A 22,818-nucleotide genomic window follows, 5' to 3' on the forward strand; every position below is an offset into this window, starting at 1 on the left:
CAGGTTCAGTCTATTGAGGGGAAGGAAGTTGTTCTTAACGTTGATATTAATATAAATAAACATGGCCTTGATAATAAAATGCTGCAATAAAATGAAGCCTGCAAAAAAACCACTCCATATATGGAACAAGTTGACAGTTCTGCTGTAAGATAATGTGTGTGGGGGGGGGGGGGGGGATTTTGCATGAACTGAGACCTGTTTTACTCTGAAAAAAAAAATTAAACAGTGTGTGTAAAATAAACAGCGCATGTGAAAATAAATTGGACCTGACACGCCTGACAGCACTGAATAAATGTACCGCTAAGGGTTAAACAAACTCCAAAAAAATATTATCCTGGAAGAACTTGCTCTGTGTTTTTGGTGCAACAAAGAAGGCATACATAGATTCTTACTACAGAATTGACTGCAGAATTTGGCGAGCCAGCCAGGAGCAGTTGAACTCCCAACCAGAGGACCTTCAAAGGAAAGACCCACAGCAAGAAGAGGCAGTTGACAGTTATCAGCAAGTGTGTCACAATGATTAAGGGTTGATCTGTGCTGCGGACTGGTCACGTGCAGCAGAGACTGAGGGTTGAGACTGGTAGAGTATGAAGACCCTATGAAACGATCAGGGCACCAGCGATCAGGGTCTAGGAAGACCGCAGGCTTATTGGAGTTCACAAAATATTAAAAAACGGGAACCTTTTCACTTCCTTTTTAGCTAAAGTATTGAGCTTATTTCTTCATTTAAATTGTTTTTGTTGTTAAGTTTTCAAGGCAATCTACTTTTGTATTTTTGCTATTCTAAGCAACTGTTCATTTTACCCCTTTTTTTTCTTTTTGCACAACAGTACTACCACACGTTTGGTCACCATTATAACTGCTGCATGAACCGGAGTGTAATAATCCAGCACCTCTGCACTTAAGCATTTGTATATCAGCTGACAAGTGTTCAGCTGATATCCCATCATGCCTTTCTTCTTAAAGGAGTACAGCCTCTATACATGAACCCCCAATATCTCTCACAAGCACCAGGGTACATATTGTTACGATATCACATCAAAACGAATACATTTTTAATGTACTATATATCATATAACAGTACAATAATAAGGCAAAAAATTGACTGAATAATACCCGAAAATAATCTTAATATATTTTTTAATAAAGCATCCGGCGCACATATAGTATTGGTGGATTGCGCAGATCGCCAGCTTACTTTGAAAACCCATTCATTCTTTGTCACTATTTTTGCTTTGAAAATATTCAGTTATTTTTTTAGCTGTCGTTTCTAAAGTTTTAGCCTCTCGAAGTGCTTAACACAGAAAACCCGCCCCTTCAACTCTCTGATTGGTTAAATGTTGTGTCAAGACGTAACACAGCTGTCATGTGGTTCCAAGATATTTTTTTTCACCCAGCAATGTGCAAGTGATCTAGTCTGCTAGAAGCACAATCAATCTTTATTTTTAAGGTACAGTTCATCTGCAAAAAGGTATTGGAAGATACAATATGTATCATTGTCATACAGCCATGGATTACTAACTGCAGTACACTTTAACGATAGGCATTTGCTAACTCTCAGATTTAAAACTTCGGTGTGGGTTCACTAGTATAGCGCAGTGCAATGTCACAGTATCATTTAGTAATTCTAGAACAGTACTACCAAGTGTGAAAACTTTAACAATAAAGCCAAAACTGAAACATTTTAAATTTCAAACTGGTTAATAAACACTGGCAAAATCTGCTTTTTGTATATGGTGCAGAACTACTTTATTTTAACATATTGGATGTTGCAATACCTGCATGGTAACAGTGGTATCTACAATGTATTGACAATAACAATCCAAAGCACATTTGCACCATTGTTACATAATTTCTAACAAGTCTGGCATAAAAAAAATTGGCTGCTACTTAATTAACCCCTTGTAAAAAATGATGTTTTAACGATTGCTACACAAGCCTCTTCTATAATGTGTGTAGCTTATGTGCCACAAAAGCATGATCATTATTAAAGGGATGCTGTCCCCAGCAGGAGCGAGACTGCTACAAACACAGACAACATGTTTTTTATTAGCTCAATGGATGTCAAAATGCGGTCAGCAAGCTACCCTGGGGGTCCCCGGAATTTCTAGAAACCTCTCTTTAGTAAAACAACATAAATTTAATATACAGATGCTCTTTCACTGTTGAGAGTGACAGGCATTGTGATCTTACAGACAATATACATAAACAGTTACTTTTACTGCAGTACATTTTTATTTCTTGATTGATATTTCTTTTTCCTCAGTTTTCAGTTCTGGAAAGGGGTCTCCCAAACAAACAAAAAAACTCTGCTGTAGTTCTCCCAAAGAAAATGAAAAGCTTGGCTGGTTTATGATGCTGGGTTTTACCCCACTTTCAAATATAGTATCTCAGTTTCCATGAATAGATAATCATCCCTCTTCAAAAACATCCATCCATTATCATTAACTGCTTAATCCTTACAGGGTTGCGGTGAGCAGGAGCCTAACACAGCAGACACAGGGCGCAAGGCAGGCCTACACCCTGGATGAGATGCCAGTCCATCGCAGGGTACCACACACATAAACACACGGCAATTTAGAATGACCAATCAACCTGAACAGCATGTCTTGTATTTGAAAAGTTAACTGAGGATACCAAGATATTTAGTGAACAAGGAGTCTGACTGGGGTAACTTGGGTAATGTCCCATCCCACAGCAACACAAATAAGGTTTGGTCTTTTTTGGAAGGACCATGGGTTATAGTGGATATGTCTTACAGTCTAGAGAACCAAAACCTGCTAAGGGCCTTCCTTTATCACAAATGATTGAGTGTGCCACAGCATCAGGGTATAGAGAATCTGGAGTGTTTCACAGTGTCAGGGTGTAGAGAATCTGGAGTGTGTCACAGTGTCAGGGTATAGAGACTCTGGAGTGTATCACAATCTGGAGCGTGCAACAGGGTCAGGGTATAGAGAATCTGGAGTGTATCACAATCTGGAGCGTGTCACAGGGTCAGGGTATAGAGAATCTGGAGTGTGTCACAGGGTCATGGTATAGAGAATCTGGAGCGTATCACAATCTGGAGTGTGTCACAGGGTCAGGGTATAGAGACTCTGGAGTGTATCACAATCTGGAGTGTGTCACAGGGTCAGGGTATAGAGACTCTGGAGTGTGTCACAATCTGGAGCGTGTCACAGGGTCAGGGTATAGAGAATCTGGAGTGTGTCACAGGGTCATGGTATAGAGAATCTGGAGTGTATCACAATCTGGAGTGTGTCACAGGGTCAGGGTATAGAGACTCTGGAGTGTATCACAATCTGGAGTGTGTCACAGGGTCAGGGTATAGAGAATCTGGAGTGTATCACAATCTGGAGTGTGTCACAGGGTCAGGGTATAGAGAATCTGGAGTGTGTCACAATCTGGAGTGTGTCACAGGGTCAGGGTATAGAGAATCTGGAGTGTATCACAATCTGGAGTGTGTCACAGGGTCAGGGTATAGAGACTCTGGAGTGTGTCACAATCTGGAGCGTGTCACAGTGTCAGGGTATAGAGAATTTGGAGTGTGTCACAGGGTCAGGGTATAGAGAATCTGGAGTGTGTCACAGTGTCAGGGTATAGAGCACTGGAGTGTGTCACAATCTGGAGTATCACAGTGACATGGTATAGAGAATCTGGAGTGTGGCACAGTGTCGGTACAGAGAATCTGGAGTGTGTCACAGTGTCACGGTATAGAGGATCATGCTCCTGACCGCTCCAGTCTCTCCAGTATGTTATGTGCACATGCATTAGGCAGTTATGCTGTTAAGTGACAATGAAATGCTTTGGACTGCTTAAGGTAAGAAAGCAAATGAGTCCAGGTGCAGGTTAAAGATATTCATATAAATCGGGTTATAGCCAAATGCAATCCAAAACATGCCTAGGAGGCAATGATTGTGTTCATCCGGTGTGACAGGCAGACAGACACGAGCAACGTATAAGGGGCTTAGCTTTTGAATGCGGACCCTAAAAAACATACAAATGTACTTTGAAGCTTCACTTTTTTATTACAGGCAATGCAGACGAAATAAAGTTGGAATTGATCATTGTTGCAGTGTGCAATGACTCATGTGTAAAATAAAATGTTGTTGTTTGTGTGGCTTAAACGTTGAATAGCTTGCTTTGTAAAATGCTAAAGGGACAGTAAAAAGAAAACATAACAATATCATTTGAAGCTACACTATTTCATTTGCATTGTCATCAGGGTTACAACGATAATTGTTGCAGTGTGCAATGACTCAGAACTGAAATTAATTTGTGTAGCTTGTACAGCAGAAACTTGAGACAGCTTGCTTTGTAGAGTAAAAATGAATGATTCACTTTCAGGAACTTGAAGCAGCTTGCTTTGTACAGTGAAAAATGAATGGTTCACTTTCAGTTATTAATTAGAAATGCTTTGGGTACTTAAGTAGACCACAGTGCTTCAGTAAAATATTCTATTAGCAACAAAGAAGAGATTCATTTGAATTAGCTCACCTCAAATCACAGAAGTGTTATTTATTATTGCAATGGAAAACAAGTAAAGCCAACCCAGGTCCATATTAGAAAAAAGTCATTAGATGTGCCTATTAACTGTCCCTCGAGAGTCTCCCCAAGTGTCAGACAGCAGCTGTGCAGGCTGGTAGGCTGCAGTGAGGGAGACAAAAATTGGACTGAAAAGAAGCGCTCAGTCACCCTGTAGCAGGTGGGTAATATGGGATAACAAGAGAATGCAAAGACACAGTACAGTAAAGTAACAGTGTTCAGAATATACGTATAACACTGTGAAGATTACATAACAATTGGGGCCATAGCCAGTAATGAAAAATTACTGAGGTTGTGTTTTCATTGTGCATCAGTATATATTCTGGAAAATGAAGAAAAAACTACATTTAAGAACATAAGAAATGTTACAAACGAGAAGAGGCCATTTGGCCCATCTTGCTCATTTGGTTGTTAGTAGCTTATCGATCCCAGAATCTCATCCAGCAGCTTCTTGAAGGATCACAGGGTGTCGGCTTCAACAACATTACTGGGGAGTTGATTCCAGACCCTCACAATTCAATGTGTAAAAAAAGTGCCTCCTATTTTCTTTCTGAATGCCCCTTTATCTAATCTCCACTTGTAACCCCTGGTCCTTGTTTCTTTTTTCATGTCGAAAAAGTCCCTTGGGTCGACATTGTCAATACCTTTTAGAATTCTGAGTGCTTGAATCAGATCGCTGCTTAGCAACGGCGCTACCCCTCTGCCTCTTCTATCCTGCCTGTCTTTCCTATACAGTGTATACTCACTAATATTATATTCGTCTCCATCCCTCTCAGATAACCAAGTTTCTGTAACACCTATCATATCGTAGTTACCTCTTAGTGCAGTAGCTTCAAGTTCTAACATTTAGTTTTTGACCCTTCTAGCATTTAGATAAATACATTTAATGGCTATCTTACCAGAGTTGTTGCCCTTGTTTTGATGTGGTCTCCCTTCCGTTTTTTTGTTGATTTCTTCCTTTCTAGTTTAAATGCTTCTGAACCTCCTCAAGGATCTTTTCTCTGAGTAGATTGGGTCCATTTTTATTTAAGTGCAGTCCGTCCTGCCTATATAGATAGTCCTTGTTGTCTAATGTGGTCCAATGTTCAAGGAAGGTGAAGCCTTCTTGTGTGCACCATGATTTCAGCCATGCATTTAGATTATTTATTTCCAGCTGTCCATATGCTCCTTTGCAAGGTGCCGGCAGAATCCCTGAAAATACCACAGTTTTTGTCTTGATCTTGATATGTCTCTTCAAATGTTGTTTGTACCGATGTGGATGACTACTACCGGGTCGTCTCCTGTTCATTCTAGGAGCCTGTCCACGTTCTCAGTGATGTGTGTGACAAAGGCTCCCAGAAGGCAGCACACTGTTGTTGTAAGGGGGTCCAGACTGCGCACTGAACTTGCTGTGTTTCTCAATATGGAGTCCCTTACAATCATGACCGCCTTTGTTTTTGCTGCCCGGCCACCACTGTTTACGTGATCCTGGATGTTGTTCCTTTCATTCTCTTGATGTTGGTTAAGATCTTCAGAATTACATAGTGGGTCAACTTTGTTTGACATTTTGATTTGTGGCGGTTGTGACTGATGTTTTGATTTGTGGCGGTTGTGATTGATGTTTTGATTTGTGGCGGTTTTGATTTGTGGCGGTTGTGATTGACGTTTTGATTTGTGGCGGTTGTTTGACGTTTTGATTTGTGGCGGTTGTGTTTGACGTTTTGATTTGTGGCGGTTGTGATTGATGTTTTGATTTGTGGCGGTTGTGATTGATGTTTTGATTTGTGGCGGTTGTGTTTGACGTTTTGATTTGTGGCGGTTGTGATTGACGTTTTGATTTGTGGCGGTTGTTTGACGTTTTGATTTGTGGCGGTTGTGTTTGACGTTTTGATTTGTGGCGGTTGTGTTTGATGTTTTGATTTGTGGCGGTTGTGTTTGACGTTTTGATTTGTGGCGGTTGTGTTTGAAGTTTTGATTTGTGGCGGTTGTGTTTGATGTTTTGATTTGTGGCGGTTGTGATTGATGTTTTGATTTGTGGCGGTTGTGATTGATGTTTTGATTTGTGGCGGTTGTGTTTGATGTTTTGATTTCTGCTGGTTGTGTTTGACATTGTTTTTTTTTTCCCTTTCTCCACCTATCTGGGTCCAGCTGTTCCGACCCTCTTCTATCTTGCTGGTGGCTTTCTGTCTGTTGGGGGTGCAGACTTTCAAGAATTTCGGCTCCTCAAACTCCTGTAGCTCTTTCATTTCTTGCCGCTCCAATTCCAACATACTTACTAGTTGAAACAAGTTTTGGATCTTGCAGCACTTTACACACACACGGTTTAGCTCTGCTGGGTTTTCTCGTACTTCCCAAATCATGCAGGTGTCACAGATTACTGGCTTGGAGGCCATTTTTTTATTTATTTTTTATTCATTTATTAATTTATAAGTTTAACTTTAGTTTCTGCAGCTGTCAACCTGCTTGCAACCTGCTTCAAAACTGCTGCACACTTGTCACAAAGCACTTTCCACGCTGTCGCAGTAACTGCCTGGTTTTATTTGTGCCTGTTCCTTTGGTAGCTCCATCCCGCCCCCTTGACTCCGAACAGTGCAGAGCGCTCTGAGTTTCAGCTTGTTACCAGAAAAAGACAAGCAACTGTTAGAATTTAAGCTGCAGTAATTTCCCAATTTACTGTATTTTCTGGTTATAGCAGTTAAAGATTGCTTCAAAAGTGCTGCACACTTGACACGAAGCACTTTTCATGCTATCGCTGTATATATGTCACACATGATTCGCACTACAATAGGTTATCTATGAATCAGCCTTATCTTCCAGTTAGCCTACCAAGGTCTTTGTTTTCACTGAGAGGATAACACATTCACACTGGAGAAAGTTCAGTGTCAGTCTCTACTGAGATCATTTTATCTGGGTAGATTTTGTAAAAGTGATCATTCTAACAGGGCTAATTTTCCATTGAAAAAAACAGTTCTTGCTTCTTGGATCATTAAAAAAGGGGGTTCGTTTTAGTGAAGTTAGACTGTGTCTAACTATTATATATACATATGCACAGTCTTCAGTTCATTTTGTTAGGTGACTGGCTGGCTTAGCTAGTTAAACAGAGTTAACCAGGGCTGCTGACAGCTAGCTACATAATCGTGACTCATGATATTGTTTCATTTCTGGAAGCAAGCAACAGAGGAGTTACAGTGCTGACGATCACCCGTGGACGGTTATTTATTCAATTTGTTTGAGCCGTTATAGCCTTAGGCTATGTCTACACTAAAGCCTGTGACAAAATCTGTCAAGAAATATTGTTGTGCGCAGTCATTTGTAAGGTTAACTGCTGATACAGATGTGTTTCATATCCTCATATTTTGAATGAAATATGAGTGTGAATTTTGAATGAAAAATGCTCTCTCCATCTAAACATATTTGCTGGCATAACAACTCATGCACGCACGTTTTTGTGCGTGTGCTCACTCTGTTCCAAGTGCCTTACCAATGAAAAAAGTCACCAGCCACCACTGACTGTAACACTGCACCCACACTGCATTTACTGTAACACTGCACCCACACTGCATTTACTGTAACACTGTACCCACACTGCATTTACTGTAACACTGCAACCATGGTGCATTTACTGTGACACTGTACCCACACTGCATTTACTGTAACACTGCAACCATGGTGCATTTACTGTAACACTGCAACCACACTGCATTTACTGTAACACTGCACCCACACTGCATTTACTGTAACACTGCACCCACACTGCATTTACTGTAACACTGCAACCATGGTGCATTTACTGTAACACTGCACCCACACTGCATTTACTGTAACACTGCAACCACAGTGCATTTACTGTAACACTGCACCCACACTGCATTTACTGTAACACTGCACCCACACTGCATTTACTGTAACACTGCAACCACACTGAATTTACTGTAACACTGCACCCACAGTGCATTTACTGTAACACTGCACCCACACTGCATTTACTGTAACACTGCACCCACACTGCATTTACTGTAAAACTGCAACCACAGTGCATTTCCTGTAACACTGCACCCACACTGCATTTACTAAACTAGGAGGCGGGGTTAGTCTAATATACAGAGATGGCATATAAAGTATATGAATGGCTCATTTTCCTTTATTTCTAATTTCTAACTCAGAGCTATGTGTAGCATAGAAGCCTAAACAACAGATTGTTGTAATCAGACAGGGGCTGCTCTGCAGGTCCGCATATAAAGTAGGCTTGATCAGCCAGTGCCTTTATATTAGTAAGCACTAGCACCATCTAGTGCAGTGTGTTGACAGCAAAACAAACTCGATCCAAAGTGGTAGAAAACTAAATGGCGCCGTCTCTTACTTCTATAAAGACACATTGATCTAGCCTGTGTTATATCTATACCAGAACTGAAAAGAGCTCCGGAATTCACGTGGAAGCATCCGAACACAGACACACATTAATAAGAATAATGAAAAGCACAACATTTGAGTAATTACCATGTAAACCACTCAGGATGATTGCAAACTGCATACAAAAGTAAGTAGACAGTGAAACATAAGAACATTAATTGTGAAGCTATGTATTCTTTAATCCACAGAATACTGATCAAGCTCCTGTTCCCTAGATCTTTTGAGGGTACAATGCCAATACATTTGTGATATGCGTCATCCTCCCTATATTATTACCACTTTCTTGGAACTCAGATGGCTGCGTTATTCATTGGAATTGGTCGTTCTAATAGCATCTTAATTATTCAGCCTACCTGTGACAGTTCACTGCTTACAACACTCAGGACATCAATGAAGTGTTTTCTAAGTATCAGAACAAACATGCTTCAAATCCTTTGCTTTGATTTTCTTGCCTGTGTTGGATATTTATATATCTGATAAGCACCTGACAAGTAGAATGAATGGAAGGCACCGAGTTCTGATGTAATAATTTACATTACAGCATTAATTGCAGCTCACAAAATAATTCCTTAGATCTTACCTGTTTTGAACTTCTACCATGGTCTCAATTGAAAGAAGCATGTGTTATAGCAAGCATGGATTTGAATTTTAAAACATGATTTCTGGTGCTAAACTAGGTTGAAGAAAGTTTTTCTTTGGCTTATTTGCAGGATAGCTGAACTTCAGTGTGTCCGAGTCATGTGACGGGTTGAATGCATGCAAGCAGCTGGTTGGTTAATAAAAGCACAGATGCCATTAAAGGGGTGGGGACAATATCACCTAGGAAGTGCAATACAGTCTAAAAACATGGGATACTTTTTTAACCAAGTTTAGTACCAGAAATAATGTTTAAAGAACAAACATGTTTATTATAATATGTAATATTAGGAATATTAAGTAAAAATATAGATCCTTACCCTTCAGCATTGCTTCTGTGTGGAAGTGTTGCTCTATCCATACCCTTCAGCATTGCCTCTGTGTGGTGCTGCTTTATCCATACCCTTCAGCATTGCCTCTGTGTGGTGCTGCTCTATCCATACCCTTCAGCATTGCCTCTGTGTGGAGGTGCTGCTCTATCCATACCCTTCAGCATTGCCTCTGTGTGGAGGTGCTGCTCTATCCATACCCTTCAGCATTGCCTCTGTGTGGTGCTGCTCTATCCATACCCTTCAGCATTGCCTCTGTGTGGTGCTGCTCTATCCATACCCTTCAGCATTGCCTCTGTGTGGAGGTGATGCTCTATCCATACCCTTCAGTATTGCCTCTGTGTGGAGGTGCTGCTCTATCCATACCCTTCAGCATTGCCTCTGTGTGGTGCTGCTCTATCCATACCCTTCAGCATTGCCTCTGTGTGTTGGTGCTCTATCCATACCCTTCAGCATTGCGTCTGTGTGGAGGTGCTGCTCTATCCATACCCTTCAGCATTGCCTCTGTGTGGAGGTGCTGCTCTATCCATACCCTTCAGCATTGCCTCTGTGTGGAGGTGCTGCTCTATCCATACCCTTCAGCATTGCCTCTGTGTGGAGGTACTGCTCTATCCATACACTTCAGCATTGCCTCTGTGTGTTGGTGCTCTATCCTTACCCGTCAGTGCCAAATAAAAGAAGCTGCTGTTCTTGAAAGTGTATAAGTAGAAGTTACAACAACATCAGGGCCTGGTCCTGTGCACGTCAGCACCCTGGAAACATGTGAAGCAACCGCACAAAGCACAATACATCTCACTGGAAAACACCTTTCTTCAGGGGCAATGCTGAAATCACAATGTGTGTAGCAATGTGGCAGTTCTTAACCGTGATATTGATCTGTATTTATTGTGTATTATTGTCAGCTCTTGGCACAGCAGGCGCTGCTGAAGTGTTTCAGGCTGTAAAATGCAATCAAGCCCAGGTGAATTCAGGGGGCATTTACCACAGCTGTTTCCAGGCTGAAGTCATGCAGTTCTGGAGTACCTCATCTTAGTGAAAGAAAGTTACATTTATATCAAACTGATTCATTGATCAGGTGAGTACTAAAGCTGACAGATGTAAATTTGTAGGCTTCTTCATTCTGGTACCACTACCATAGAAGTTGTTATTGTGTGAGATGCAGCCTTTTCTTTCAGATTCTTTGTGGGATTTTCAGTTTGCATTTGGCAGTATCATAAAAAGACAAGGTTTGTGTTTTATGGGGAAGAGCTATTCAAGAAACTGTAACAAACATACATCTACATTTAGCTACATTAGTCTCAGATGCAGTTTTAAATACATTTTACAGCTAACAAGAAATACATTATAACAACCACAGTTTCCATTCCAGTTTCTAATTATACATTTGGTTTCCTCGTCCGGTTGATGAAGTCTGTGTTAGGAACACTGGCGCTTCCTGCAAATGCAGTGCATCATAGAACAGCCTGTTACACGCCTCCCCTTGTAACCAGATATGAGACGTTAATGTCTTAAGCACAATGCAAGAGAGCCAGGCTTGTCATAATTTGTAGGTATAGAGCTGTCAACATTCTTGACTAGGTTCAAGCTCTGCAATGGGAGTGCATCACAGAACAGCCTGATACATTAAAGTGTTACAGACCCCCCTGCAGTGTTACAAGAAGTATCACTTTACTTTACCTTTGCTTTATCACATATTGTCCTTATCGCAGCAACACAGTTTGCAACACAATCCTGACTGTTTAATATTATTATTCACACATCATAGGTAATTCAACTAAAAATAACTTTTTATCAACTTGTACTCAGGAATGTTCAGCAGGAGAAAATATCCTCTGATGGGAACAGAAAAGCAGTATTGTTGCAGGAGGGGGCGCCATCTGGAGACACTGCGGGAGGGAGTGTGATCTGGATACACTGCAGGAGGGAGTGTGATCTGGAGACACTGCAATGTTTAGAAGAGGAATTATTTTTCTCCTGCCAAATGCTTCCAAGTAAATGTTGAGAAATGTATTCCCCAGTAGATTTATTTAAGAAATTTGGCAATAAGGACATCAAAGGACACAGCAAAGGTAACATCATACATTTCTTGTGACACTAGAAATTTAAACAGCATATTCAATCCCCTGGTGGACATGGAGCAAAACCCTACAGGCCCACTAACCTCTCTGTCAGAGAACTCCATTTGCTTCCCAAACTGTTGAAATGGTTCTACAACGTATTCTTATTTCTTCAAGAAATAGTTCACTACTGACATTGACCTGCGGCAGGTTGTAGTAAATGTTAAAGATTGCATCATGTCTTACTCAGTGTAGAGAATCCATCATCAGGCCCATCGGATCCACAGCCAGATTGGGAGCGACCCAGCCCTATGGAGTAGCCTCTGTACTTTCGACTTCCTGAACGCGAGCCTCTGCTGCTGCCCTGCTTTAAACCCTCAGCTGGAAAACAAGGGCAGAGGGGAGAACAGGAAACAATGTTAAACATGAGCTCCCTTCCGCAGTCTGCACTGCCAATGGGTTCAGCTTCTTCAGCATGTATTATTCACGAAACTTTTCTGCTCATGTTTATTTAACACATTCTTGGGTTTGTTTAATGCAATTCAACAATAAGGTAATACCAAGTCAAGTCTAACAAGTCTAAAAGACTAACAAATAGATTGGAGTAAGATAGAGAAAACATCCACAGAAAAAGGATGGCTGTTCTTCAAAAATGTAGCACTAGAGGCGCAAAACAATTACATCCCTAAAGTAGACAAATCTAAATGTAAAACTAAATTGCCAAATTGGCTTAATAGATTAATTAAAAAAAATATTCAGCGAAAAAAGGCACTTTACAGAGAGTTAAAAAGGGACCAAAAAGAAAGTACACAGAAAGAGTACATGGAACTGCAAACGCAAGTCAAAAAGGAAGTTAGAAAGGCCAAGAGAGAAATAGAAATGAACATTGCTAAGGGGCTAAAACCAATTCCAAAATGTTGTTCCAATATTACAACAGCAAGAGAACATTCAAAGAGGAGGTTAAACGTCTAAGAGATACAAATGGCAAAATCGTAGATGAAGAAAACAAAATAGCAAATATATTAAATGATTACTTTTCACAAGTTTTTACAAAGGAGGATACGGACAACATGGCCCACATGTCATCCAGTTCCTATCCAGTTTTAAATAACTTTAGCATAACCGAGGCAGAAGTGTTAAAGGGACTAGGAGCTCTTAAAATAAACAAATCCCCTTGGCCGGATGAGATACTCCCAATAGTACTCAAAGAAATGAAAGAAGTTATTTACAAACCGCTAACCAAGATCGTGCAGCAGTTTCTTGAGACAGGGGTGGTACCGACAGACTGGAAAATTGCAAACGTAATACCGATCCACAAAAAGAAAAAAAAACTGAACCAGGTAACTACAGACCAGTAAGCCTGACTTCTATTATACGCAAACCTATGGAAACTATAATAAGATCCAAAATGGAAAATTACCTATATGGTAACAGGGTCCTGGGAGACAGTCAACATGGTTTTAGGAAAGGGAGATCGTGTCTAACTAACTTGCTTGAATTTTTTGAGGATGCAACATCGATAATTGATAACTGCAAAGCATATGACATGGTTTATTTAGATTTCCAGAAAGCTTTTGACAAAGTCCCGCATAAAAGATTAATTCTCAAACTGAACGCAGTTGGGATTCAAGGAAACACATGTACATGGATTAGGGAGTGGTTAACTTGTAGAAAACAGAAAGTACTGATTAGAGGAGAAACCTCAGAATGGAGTGTGGTAACCAGTGGTGTACCACAGGGATCAGTATTAGGTCCTCTGCTATTCCTAATCTACATTAATGATTTAGATTCTGGTATAGTAAGCAAACTTGTTAAATTTGCAGACGACACAAAAATAGGAGGAGTGGCAAACACTGTTGCAGCAGCAAAGGTCATTCAAAATGATCTAGACAAGATTCGGAACTGGGCAGACACATGGCAAATGACATTTAATAGAGAAAAGTGTAAGGTAGTGCATGCAGGAAATAAAAATGTACATTATAAATATCATATGGGAGATATTGAAATTGGAGAAGGAATCTATGCAAAAGACCTAGGAGTTTTTGTTGACTCAGAAATGTCTTCATCTAGACAATGTGGGGAAGCTATAAAAAGGCCAACAAGATGCTCGGATACATTGTGAAAAGTGTTGAATTTAAATCAAGGAAAGTAATGTTAAAACTGTACAATGCATTAGTAAGACCTCATTTTGAATATTGTGTGCAGTTCTGGTCACCTCGCTATAAAAAAGGATATTGCTGCTCTAGAAAGAGTGCAAAGAAGAGCGACCAGAATTATTCCAGGTTTAAAAGACATGTCATATGCAGACAGGCTAAAAGAATTGAATCTGTTCAGTCTTGAACAAAGAAGACTACGCAGCAACCTAATTCAAGCATTCAAAATTCTAAAAGGTATTGACCATGTCGACCCAAGGGACTTTTTCGACCTGAAAAAAGAAACAAGGACCAGGGATCACAAATGGAGATTAGACAGAGGGGCATTCAGAACAGAAAATAGGAGGCACTTTTTTACAGAGAATCGTGAGGGTCTGGAATCAACTCCCCAGTAATGTTGTTGAAGCTGACACCCTGGGATCCTTCAAGAAGCTGCTTGATGAGATTCTGGGATCAATAAGCTACTAACAACCAAACGAGCAAAATGGGCCAAATGGCCTCCTCTCGTTTGTAACCTTTCTTATGTTCTTATGTTCTTAAGTAGACAAACGCTTTGGCCTGTGCCTTCCTCAGTGTAGTGCAGATGAAGAAAGCTCTAGCCTAAGGCATGTTTCTTCCAGTTTTACATTCGAATTCTGATTGAGAGTTAAAAGCTTTGTTTTTGGATTGTCTTGCACTTCCTGGGTCAGTGCACCTGGAGGGTGAAACTGCCTCCACCCCTTCACTGGCTTCTTTCCTGCCCATAACTAATAATCTGCTTCTCCTATTGACTGACATGCTTTCAGCCAGTCACATGCTTTGACCCAGAAGACACTGCTGGGGTGAAATGACCAAGGCGGTAAGGCAGTAACAGACTTCCTGGAAGGCAAGGCCAGCAAACTGAGAATGTAGTGCAGTACCAGATGTCTCTTATAGAATGTTTCTTAAAGGCCTGGTCACACGGGCGACTTTTGTCAACGGCAACCAGGATGATGTTCTATTTTTCAGGCAACACTTTCAAAACCAGCCAGTCATATTTGATAGTAGTGTCACATGATAATAAGGATAGACCATAACGTCAGACAGACAGCATATATGGTGCATTCTGATTCCTGCATTTCATTCAATTAATTAGATGTAGTGTATAGCTATGCAATGCAGTGTGTATGTGGATAAGGTAATGACCACGATAACAATAACATATTAACATATTTAAGCTATGAATAAATGTATCTTATATATATTTTTTAAAACTATTTCATTTTAAATTAATTTGCCATGTATGCAGTATGTCTGGCATTCTTACATTAACCTCCAATCACATCTTTTGTTTCAACAATAAACAAAGTGAAGCATTTTTATTTGTTTTATCTCAGGTCTGCATTGCTCTTGAAAGCCTAGAATTAAAATTACAGTATTGTATTATGATTGGGTTGCATTATGTTGTTGCCTGTGTGTTGCCAGCTTGATGGCTGCAGGCTTGTCTCTCGTGTGACCACCACCAACTGCAAGGCAACACGCAGGCAACAAATGTGTTCCTCTTGACAAAGTCACCCATGTGATCAGGCCTTTAAAAAGCTCACATTTCAGACCTGTGTAGCAAATAGAAGTGCAACATAGTTAAGACTTATGGACTTACTTTGTTAGCTATGGATCTCAACTGTGAATATAGAAATACAAGAACACGCATTTTGAAAATAGTGTTGGTTTACATTCCAACTGAGCTCTCAATTACTTAATTAGACCCTTAATTGAACTGATAGTTTGCTTAATTAGACCGTTTTAATTGTTTTCAGCACTTAAACAGTTGCAAAGTTAACATTATAAATTAATAAAATATTATAGTTAACTTGAAGTTTAAGAGCTGAAAACAAGTAAAAAGGTCTAATTAAGCAAATTATCAGTTCAATTAAGCAATTAATCCTGAAATTGTCAGTGAAACGAAAAGCGATGTTTGACAGTTCTGTAAAAACATGGAAATTAGATTCCCAGCTCTTGCTGTAATTGCTGTCAGGTGCTTGACAGTACCAGTAAATAGTGTTGACGCAGGAAGATCGTTTTCTGCATACTTTGGGATGACCTGCGTTCCATAAGGCATCAAACCTCTCAAGGAACAACATGTTGTATCAGAATAATATGTAAACAAATGAATAAACAAAAGCGTAAACAGTACCACAGCACAAAAAACTTCAAACATTATTTTTCAAAGATATGTAAAACCTACAATTTTTGTATGTTGTCCTGTAGAAAACCCACCAAATGTTTTGTAAAATGAACATTTCTGTTTATAGTTTATACGCTGTGAAACTTACCTATTTACAGGATTAAAACTTAAATCTGATGTTGTGAAAAGCATAAATATTTAGATAAATATTTAGATATATATATATATATATATATATATATATATATATATATATATATATATATATAGGTATATGTATGTATTAAAAAAAATAGAATTTTCATCCCTGTGACTTCACACACCATTTCTCCTTGCCTTCGTGATTTTGAACAAATTTACCATGACTGTGCCACGATTTTTTGTACAAATTTCCATGACAAAATGCCAGCCTTAATCATCATCTACAAAACGGAGATGTTCAGTTAAAAAAGTGTTTTTCCAAAAAATGTTTAAGAGTTAAAGATGGGTGATTGAAGAGAAATTATTTAAACTTGCCATTTCAACTAGACCAGGTCTAGACTGTAAGCACTTCATACGCACTGCTGGTGGCTAAGCAGTTCACTTGTACAGTAAATGTCTCAGAATTATTCACTCCCTGGGGTAACTTGCACTGCCAATGTGTTCAGCTTCTTTAGTATGTATTATTCACATAACTGTGTAAGAGCGATATTTATGTAACACATTCTTGACTTTAATGACTAATAAACTCTACTGAATGCTACAAAATAGACTTTTAACAATAAGGTAATACTAGACAAACGTGTGGTGCTGAAGAAGGCTCAAGCCACAGCATTTGCTTACTTCACTTAGTTTCTTACCGTTTTACATCACAGTTCTGATTGAGCATTTTGAAATGATGGAAGGCTTTAAGAATTCAATGCATATCATTTTGTGAGCAGGGTTTTTAGTCACAACAGCCTCACCTCCTGTGTTGGAGTACTCAATACATGTTGGCAGGTATTCATTGCTGTCCAGATCTATCGGTAGAAATGCTGTGTGTTTGCTGATGATGTTACATGCTTTGCTGGTGTGAATGGCACTGAGCTGGTATCTCCTTCCAGAACCTGAGGAAACAATATTAGTTATAGATTTTGTATTAGTTGAAAACGAGATGCCATTCGGCCCATAAATGTTCATCCAGTTCCTGATCATTGAAGACATTCATGAGAGCTCTATTCAGGTCACAATAAGGATTTAAACTTATGAGAAAGGGATATAGAAAGTTAAATCATAAAAACAATAAGAATACATTGTTTTATAATAAGTAGGATATGGGGATGTATGATTCAAACTCAACCCTGCCAAAAGACTAGAACCAGAGGACACAGTTTGAAATAAAGTGGCGAGTATGGGATGCAGAACCATTTAAGACTTGACTTGAATTTTGGGATCAATCAGCTACTAGACACTGGATAAGCCTTGATAAGCCAAAAGGCCTCAACTCGCTCATAAATGTTCTTACGTGCTTCCTATTCTAAGTATCTCTCTTGTACCAGACTAAGATAGTAGATTTGGGTTCTCACCGTGTTCTGTTTCATTTTCTTTATCTGCCATCTGCTCAAAGTCTCGTATGACGGACCTTGCTGCCAGGTGATGGAATGTTTCACTCCACAAGTCTTCCTGCAGGGTCTCCTCACGCAGTCTCGCCTTTAAAACCAGAGACACATCGAACGTTACCTCCCACTGGACAGGCTTCCCACATAGCAGCCCTGAGATCACAGCCTTGCAGTCCTGGGTGGGGCTCTCCATGTCTGGGGTGAATGCTTCCAGAGACCGCTCCATCTCATACATCCGATGGTGTAAACTCTCTGGAATAATAAAGGCATTCATCAAGGAAACAGCAAATAATAAAAGGTACATCACTTTTGTCCAATGAGTAAAAGGAACGACACCTTGAAATGTATACACAAGGAATTCAGATCCTGAAAATGGTAATACCGCAGTGCACCTTAATATGCTATGATATTGTTCAGTTTTGCTATATTAACTACATAAGTATTGCTAGTGGAGACACCATTGTAGTAAACCTTTGTGTAACATTTCTTTGCAATTGTTTTGTATCTCATCATATAACAAACACTTATTTACATGCATATACTTTCATTTAAAGGCTGTTTTGCTGGATTGAATTAAGTTTGATAATCACTTTTGTGAATCTGGTTTCAAAATGTTTGGGGATGTAGAAACTCAATTGGACTATTTGAAAAATAAATTAGATGTTTTCCTTAACATAAAAGCATTCTCACAGGTCTATTAGAACATAAGACAAGGTAACACAGGAAGGAGAGGTGACTCAATGCTTTCATGTAACATTTAACATTGGGCTTGATTCTCAAAGCTATTTACTCAGAAGTGTCATTGGTGCAATTCTTTGCAAATGGAAAAACAAACCCAAAGAAGTTGGCAACTATGTCTTTTTACAACAAGTTTTTCTCCATTCAGAACACAATTGCAATTTTGTCAATTAAAGAGCTTTAAGAATAGTCTATTGTGGCAAAATTAGCATCACTTGAGTCAAAGTGAAAACAACATGAAGAGTAAAACAGCAAGATTTGTGATAATATTGCCATTCTACTTCGATTTAAGGAAATACTTTGTCTTTGTTAATATACAGTGGCTTGCAAAAGTATTCAGACCCCTGACCAATTTTCTCATATTACTGAATTACAAATGGTACATTGAAATTTCATTCTGTTCGATATTTTATTTTAAAACACTTAAACTCAAAATCAATTATTGTAAGGTGACATTGGATTTATGTTGGGAAATATTTTAAAGAAAAATAAAAAACTGAAATATCTTGCTTGCATTCAACCCCCACACATTAATATTTGGTAAAGCCAACTTTCGCTGCAATAACAGCTTTAAGTCTTTTGGGGTAAGTATGTACCAGCTTTGCACACAGTGTCGGAGTGATTTTGACCCATTCTTCTTGGCAGATTTGCTCCAGGTTGTTCAGATTGGTTGGACGACACTTGTGGACCGCAATTTTCAAATAGTGCCACAGATTCTCAATGGGATTGAGATCAGGACTTTGACTGGACCATTGTAGGACAGTCACCTTTTTGTTCTTGAGCCACTCCAATGTTGCTTTGGCCTTGTGCTTGGGATCATTGTCCTGCTGAAAGGTGAATTTCCTCCCAAGCTTCAGTATTTTAGCGGACTGAAGCAGATTCTCTTGCAGTATTTTCCTGTATTTTGCTCCATCCATTCTTCCTTCAATTGTAACAAGATGCCCAGTCCCTGCTGATGAGAAGAATCTCCACAGCATGATGCTGCCACCACCATACTTCACTGTAGGGATGATGTATCTTGAGGCATGGGCAGTGTTAGGTTTGTGCCACACATAACGCTTTGAGTGTTGGCCAAAAAGCTCTATCTTAGTCTCATCTGACCATAAAACCTTTTCCCATATCGCAGCTGGGTCACTCTCATGCTTTCTGGCAAACTCCAGACATGCTTTCAGATGGTACTTTTTGAGTAACGGCTTCTTTCTTGCCGCCCTCCCATAGAGGCCAGTGTTATACAGAGCTCTTGATATGGTTGACTGGTGCACCATTACTCCACTCCCAGCCACTGAACTCTGTAGCTCCTTCAAAGTGATTGTTGGCCTCTCTGTGGCTTCTCCCACAAATCTCACAAGTGCCTGGGTGGTGTGATGCAGCTTCCACTTCCTGATTATTGATCCAACTGTGCTCACTGGGATATCCAAACACTTGGATATTGTTTTGTACCCTTTCCCTAATCTATGCATTTGTATTACTTTATCTCTAACTTCTGTAGAATGCTCTTTGGTCTTTGGTCTTCATTTTCCTTCAGATTCACAGCCTTACCAATGATCCTTCAACAGTGGGGTTTTTATCCAGAAAATGCAAGCAAGATATTTCAGTTTTGTATTTTTCTTAAAAATATTTCCCAACATAAAATCAATGTCACATTACAGTAACTGATTCTGAGTTTCAGTGTTTAAAAATAAAATATCAAACAGAATGAAATTTCAATGTACCATTTGTAATTCAGTAATATGAGAGAATTGGTCAGGGGTCTGAATACTTTTGCAAGCCACTGTATGTTTTTAGCAAGAGTAATCCCGGTCACTTTGTCACTGTCCTCACCCTGGTCTCCGCAGCTGCTCACTGATGGGCTGTCTGTTGAAGACCTGGACCCAGAAGCTCGCTCCTCCTGCCTCATGCTCTTGGCCACAGCTTTCAAGCTGGCTTGTAGCTGGGGCACGTCCAGCTCCTGGCTCAGAGAGACACAGTTCTGATGAAGTAACGATGGCCTCCGTCCACTAGGGGCTTGAGCTTTTGCAGAAGATGCGTATTGATTTAGCTGCTACAAAATTAACAAAAAACAGCAATTTAATTCACATGCATGTTAAACCTAAGCTGGAATGGCCCTCTGGGACTGGAGTTGCCCTGTTGTGAACGGGAGAGAAGGAATCTGAGCTGCAAATCTACCTCAACCACAGGGGGTTGGTGGTATGCCTTCACAGGGATGGGCTGACTTAATGGTAGGACGGAACCCGAAATTAGCCGTCTTGGGAAAAGGGCGTAGCTGCGGGACTGCTGACCGGCTCTATTGTGATCAGATGTGTTGCGTGTTGTGATTGGATAGAGCATGATGGCTCTATTGTGATCAGCTGTGTTGCGTGCGGTGATGGGATAGAGCGTGACGGCTCTATTGTGATCAGCTGTGTTGCATGCGGTGATTGGCTAGAGCATGATGGATCTATTGTTATTAGTTGTGTTGCATGCGATGATTGGATAGAGCTTGATGCTGTACTGATCACAGGGAGGAGTTTAGCAGTACAATGGGGACGCAGGTGTGTGAGAACGACCTCATTACACTGAAACTTTAATGCAGCCGGAGTGCTGCTGTGTTTTTATTTTGTTTTGTGTTGCAGACTCGTATCAACCCAGGAACTGAAGCTACAGAGCCAGCACTAACCCCAGGAGCATCTACCCCTTCACAGGACCACAACCCGTCCCTGCACTGCAGCATCTACCCTGCACACGACCACAACCCGTCCCTGCACTGCAGCATCAACCCTGCACACAACCACAACCCGTCCCTGCACTGGAGCATCTACCCCTGCACACGACCACAACCCATCCCTGCACTGAAGAATCTACCCCTGCACACGACCACAACCCGTCCCTGCACTGGATCATCTACCCTGCACTCGACCACAACCCGTCCCTGCACTGCAGCATCTACCCTGCACACAACCACAACCCGTCCCTGCACTGCAGCATCTACCCCTGCACACGACCACAACCCGTCCCTGCACTAGAGCACCTACCCTGCACACGACCACAACCCATCCCTGCACTGGAGCACCTACCCTGCACACGACCACAACCCATCCCTTCACTGGAGCATCTACCCCTGCACACGACCACAACCCGTCCCTGCACTGGAGCACCTGCACTGCCTCATCACCTTAACCCATGCCTGTGATAAGTGTGGATTATTGTTTATTTAAACCTTTTGTTTTGGAACTGCAATTCCCACGTTCCCAATGCCCTTGCTGGTAGAGGGGATAAGTCATTCTTGTAAATAGAAAATAAATGGGACACAGTCCTTCTTGTAACTATATCAGTGTGTGGACATTGACTTTCTCCTGCACCACCTCTCCCATCCTGACACCTGGATATAGGGCATCCCCATTCAGAAGTATCTCCAGTTCATGAAGTACTGCAGTGTGCAAAAAGGTTATTAAAACTCTACAGCTCTCAACACTGTAAAAGTTTTTTTCAAAGCCAAAAGTAATAGTGCTTGTAGTATAATGCATGCCAGTTTCAATTCTATTTGAATACAGCACTAAAGTATGTGTATCCTCACTACTATGGGATATGGCTTTTGTTTTTTGGTCCAGAAGTAACTGATTTGGTAGAGAACCTATTCATAAGTTTGGTTCTTAGCATGTATTACCCTATTTAAACTGGAAGTAGCTTTAAATGTAATTTCCATTTTTTATTGTTTGGTAAAAATCATGCCGAGTAGTTATGAGTTCTGTTGCTTCAATATTGAATTGAATTAAATCAGCCAAGCTTTGAGTTGCTTTGAGCTTCTCCCAGAGTTTGTCTGGAGAATCCTTCTTCATTCCATTCAAATCATGAGACTATGTTACCTTTATGTAGAGTAGGTGTGGCTTGCAGGGTCATATTGTCTGTATGCATGTAGAGTGGGTGTGGCTTGCAGGGTCATATTGTCTGTATGCATGTAGAGCTTGTGGGGCTGGCAGGGTCACATTGTCATATGATTGCAGAGGATTGAGGAAGGCTGTTCATTCCAGAATGTTGGATTCTCAGAGTTACTCATTAAGCAAAGTTTGGAAATAGTACAGTTTTTCTAGATTTAACTTAGAAATTAGATTTTAATTAACTTCCTGAATCAGCCTTTAATAAAGCCATTGCTGCAAAATGTCTAAATGTGATGGGCAGTCAGGCAGGAGATCATATACCTAAACTTAGATTGGATCTCACAGACTCTTCCTAAAGTCCTAAATAATCAATTCTGTCTGACATTTTTAATATGAATTT

The 22,818-nt window shown here is 40.3% G+C and overlaps 1 protein-coding gene across 1 annotated transcript in view; it reads right to left on the reverse strand.

Moving 5' to 3' along the window:
• The window catches only part of LOC121328898 (von Willebrand factor A domain-containing protein 5B1-like), a 119,866-nt gene that overhangs the window by 9,998 nt on the left and 87,050 nt on the right, over positions 1–22,818 (reverse strand). Inside the window, exons 16-19 of the mRNA XM_041274038.1 lie at positions 20,386–20,605; positions 17,794–18,078; positions 17,194–17,334; positions 12,200–12,334 (exon numbers count right to left, since the gene is read on the reverse strand). Coding sequence (XP_041129972.1) covers positions 12,200–12,334; positions 17,194–17,334; positions 17,794–18,078; positions 20,386–20,605 — 781 coding nt within the window. The remainder of the gene's footprint in view (positions 1–12,199; positions 12,335–17,193; positions 17,335–17,793; positions 18,079–20,385; positions 20,606–22,818) is intronic.

Source organism: Polyodon spathula, chromosome 16 (genome assembly GCF_017654505.1).
Source record: "Polyodon spathula isolate WHYD16114869_AA chromosome 16, ASM1765450v1, whole genome shotgun sequence".
Classification (NCBI taxonomy): Eukaryota; Metazoa; Chordata; class Actinopteri; order Acipenseriformes; family Polyodontidae; genus Polyodon; species Polyodon spathula.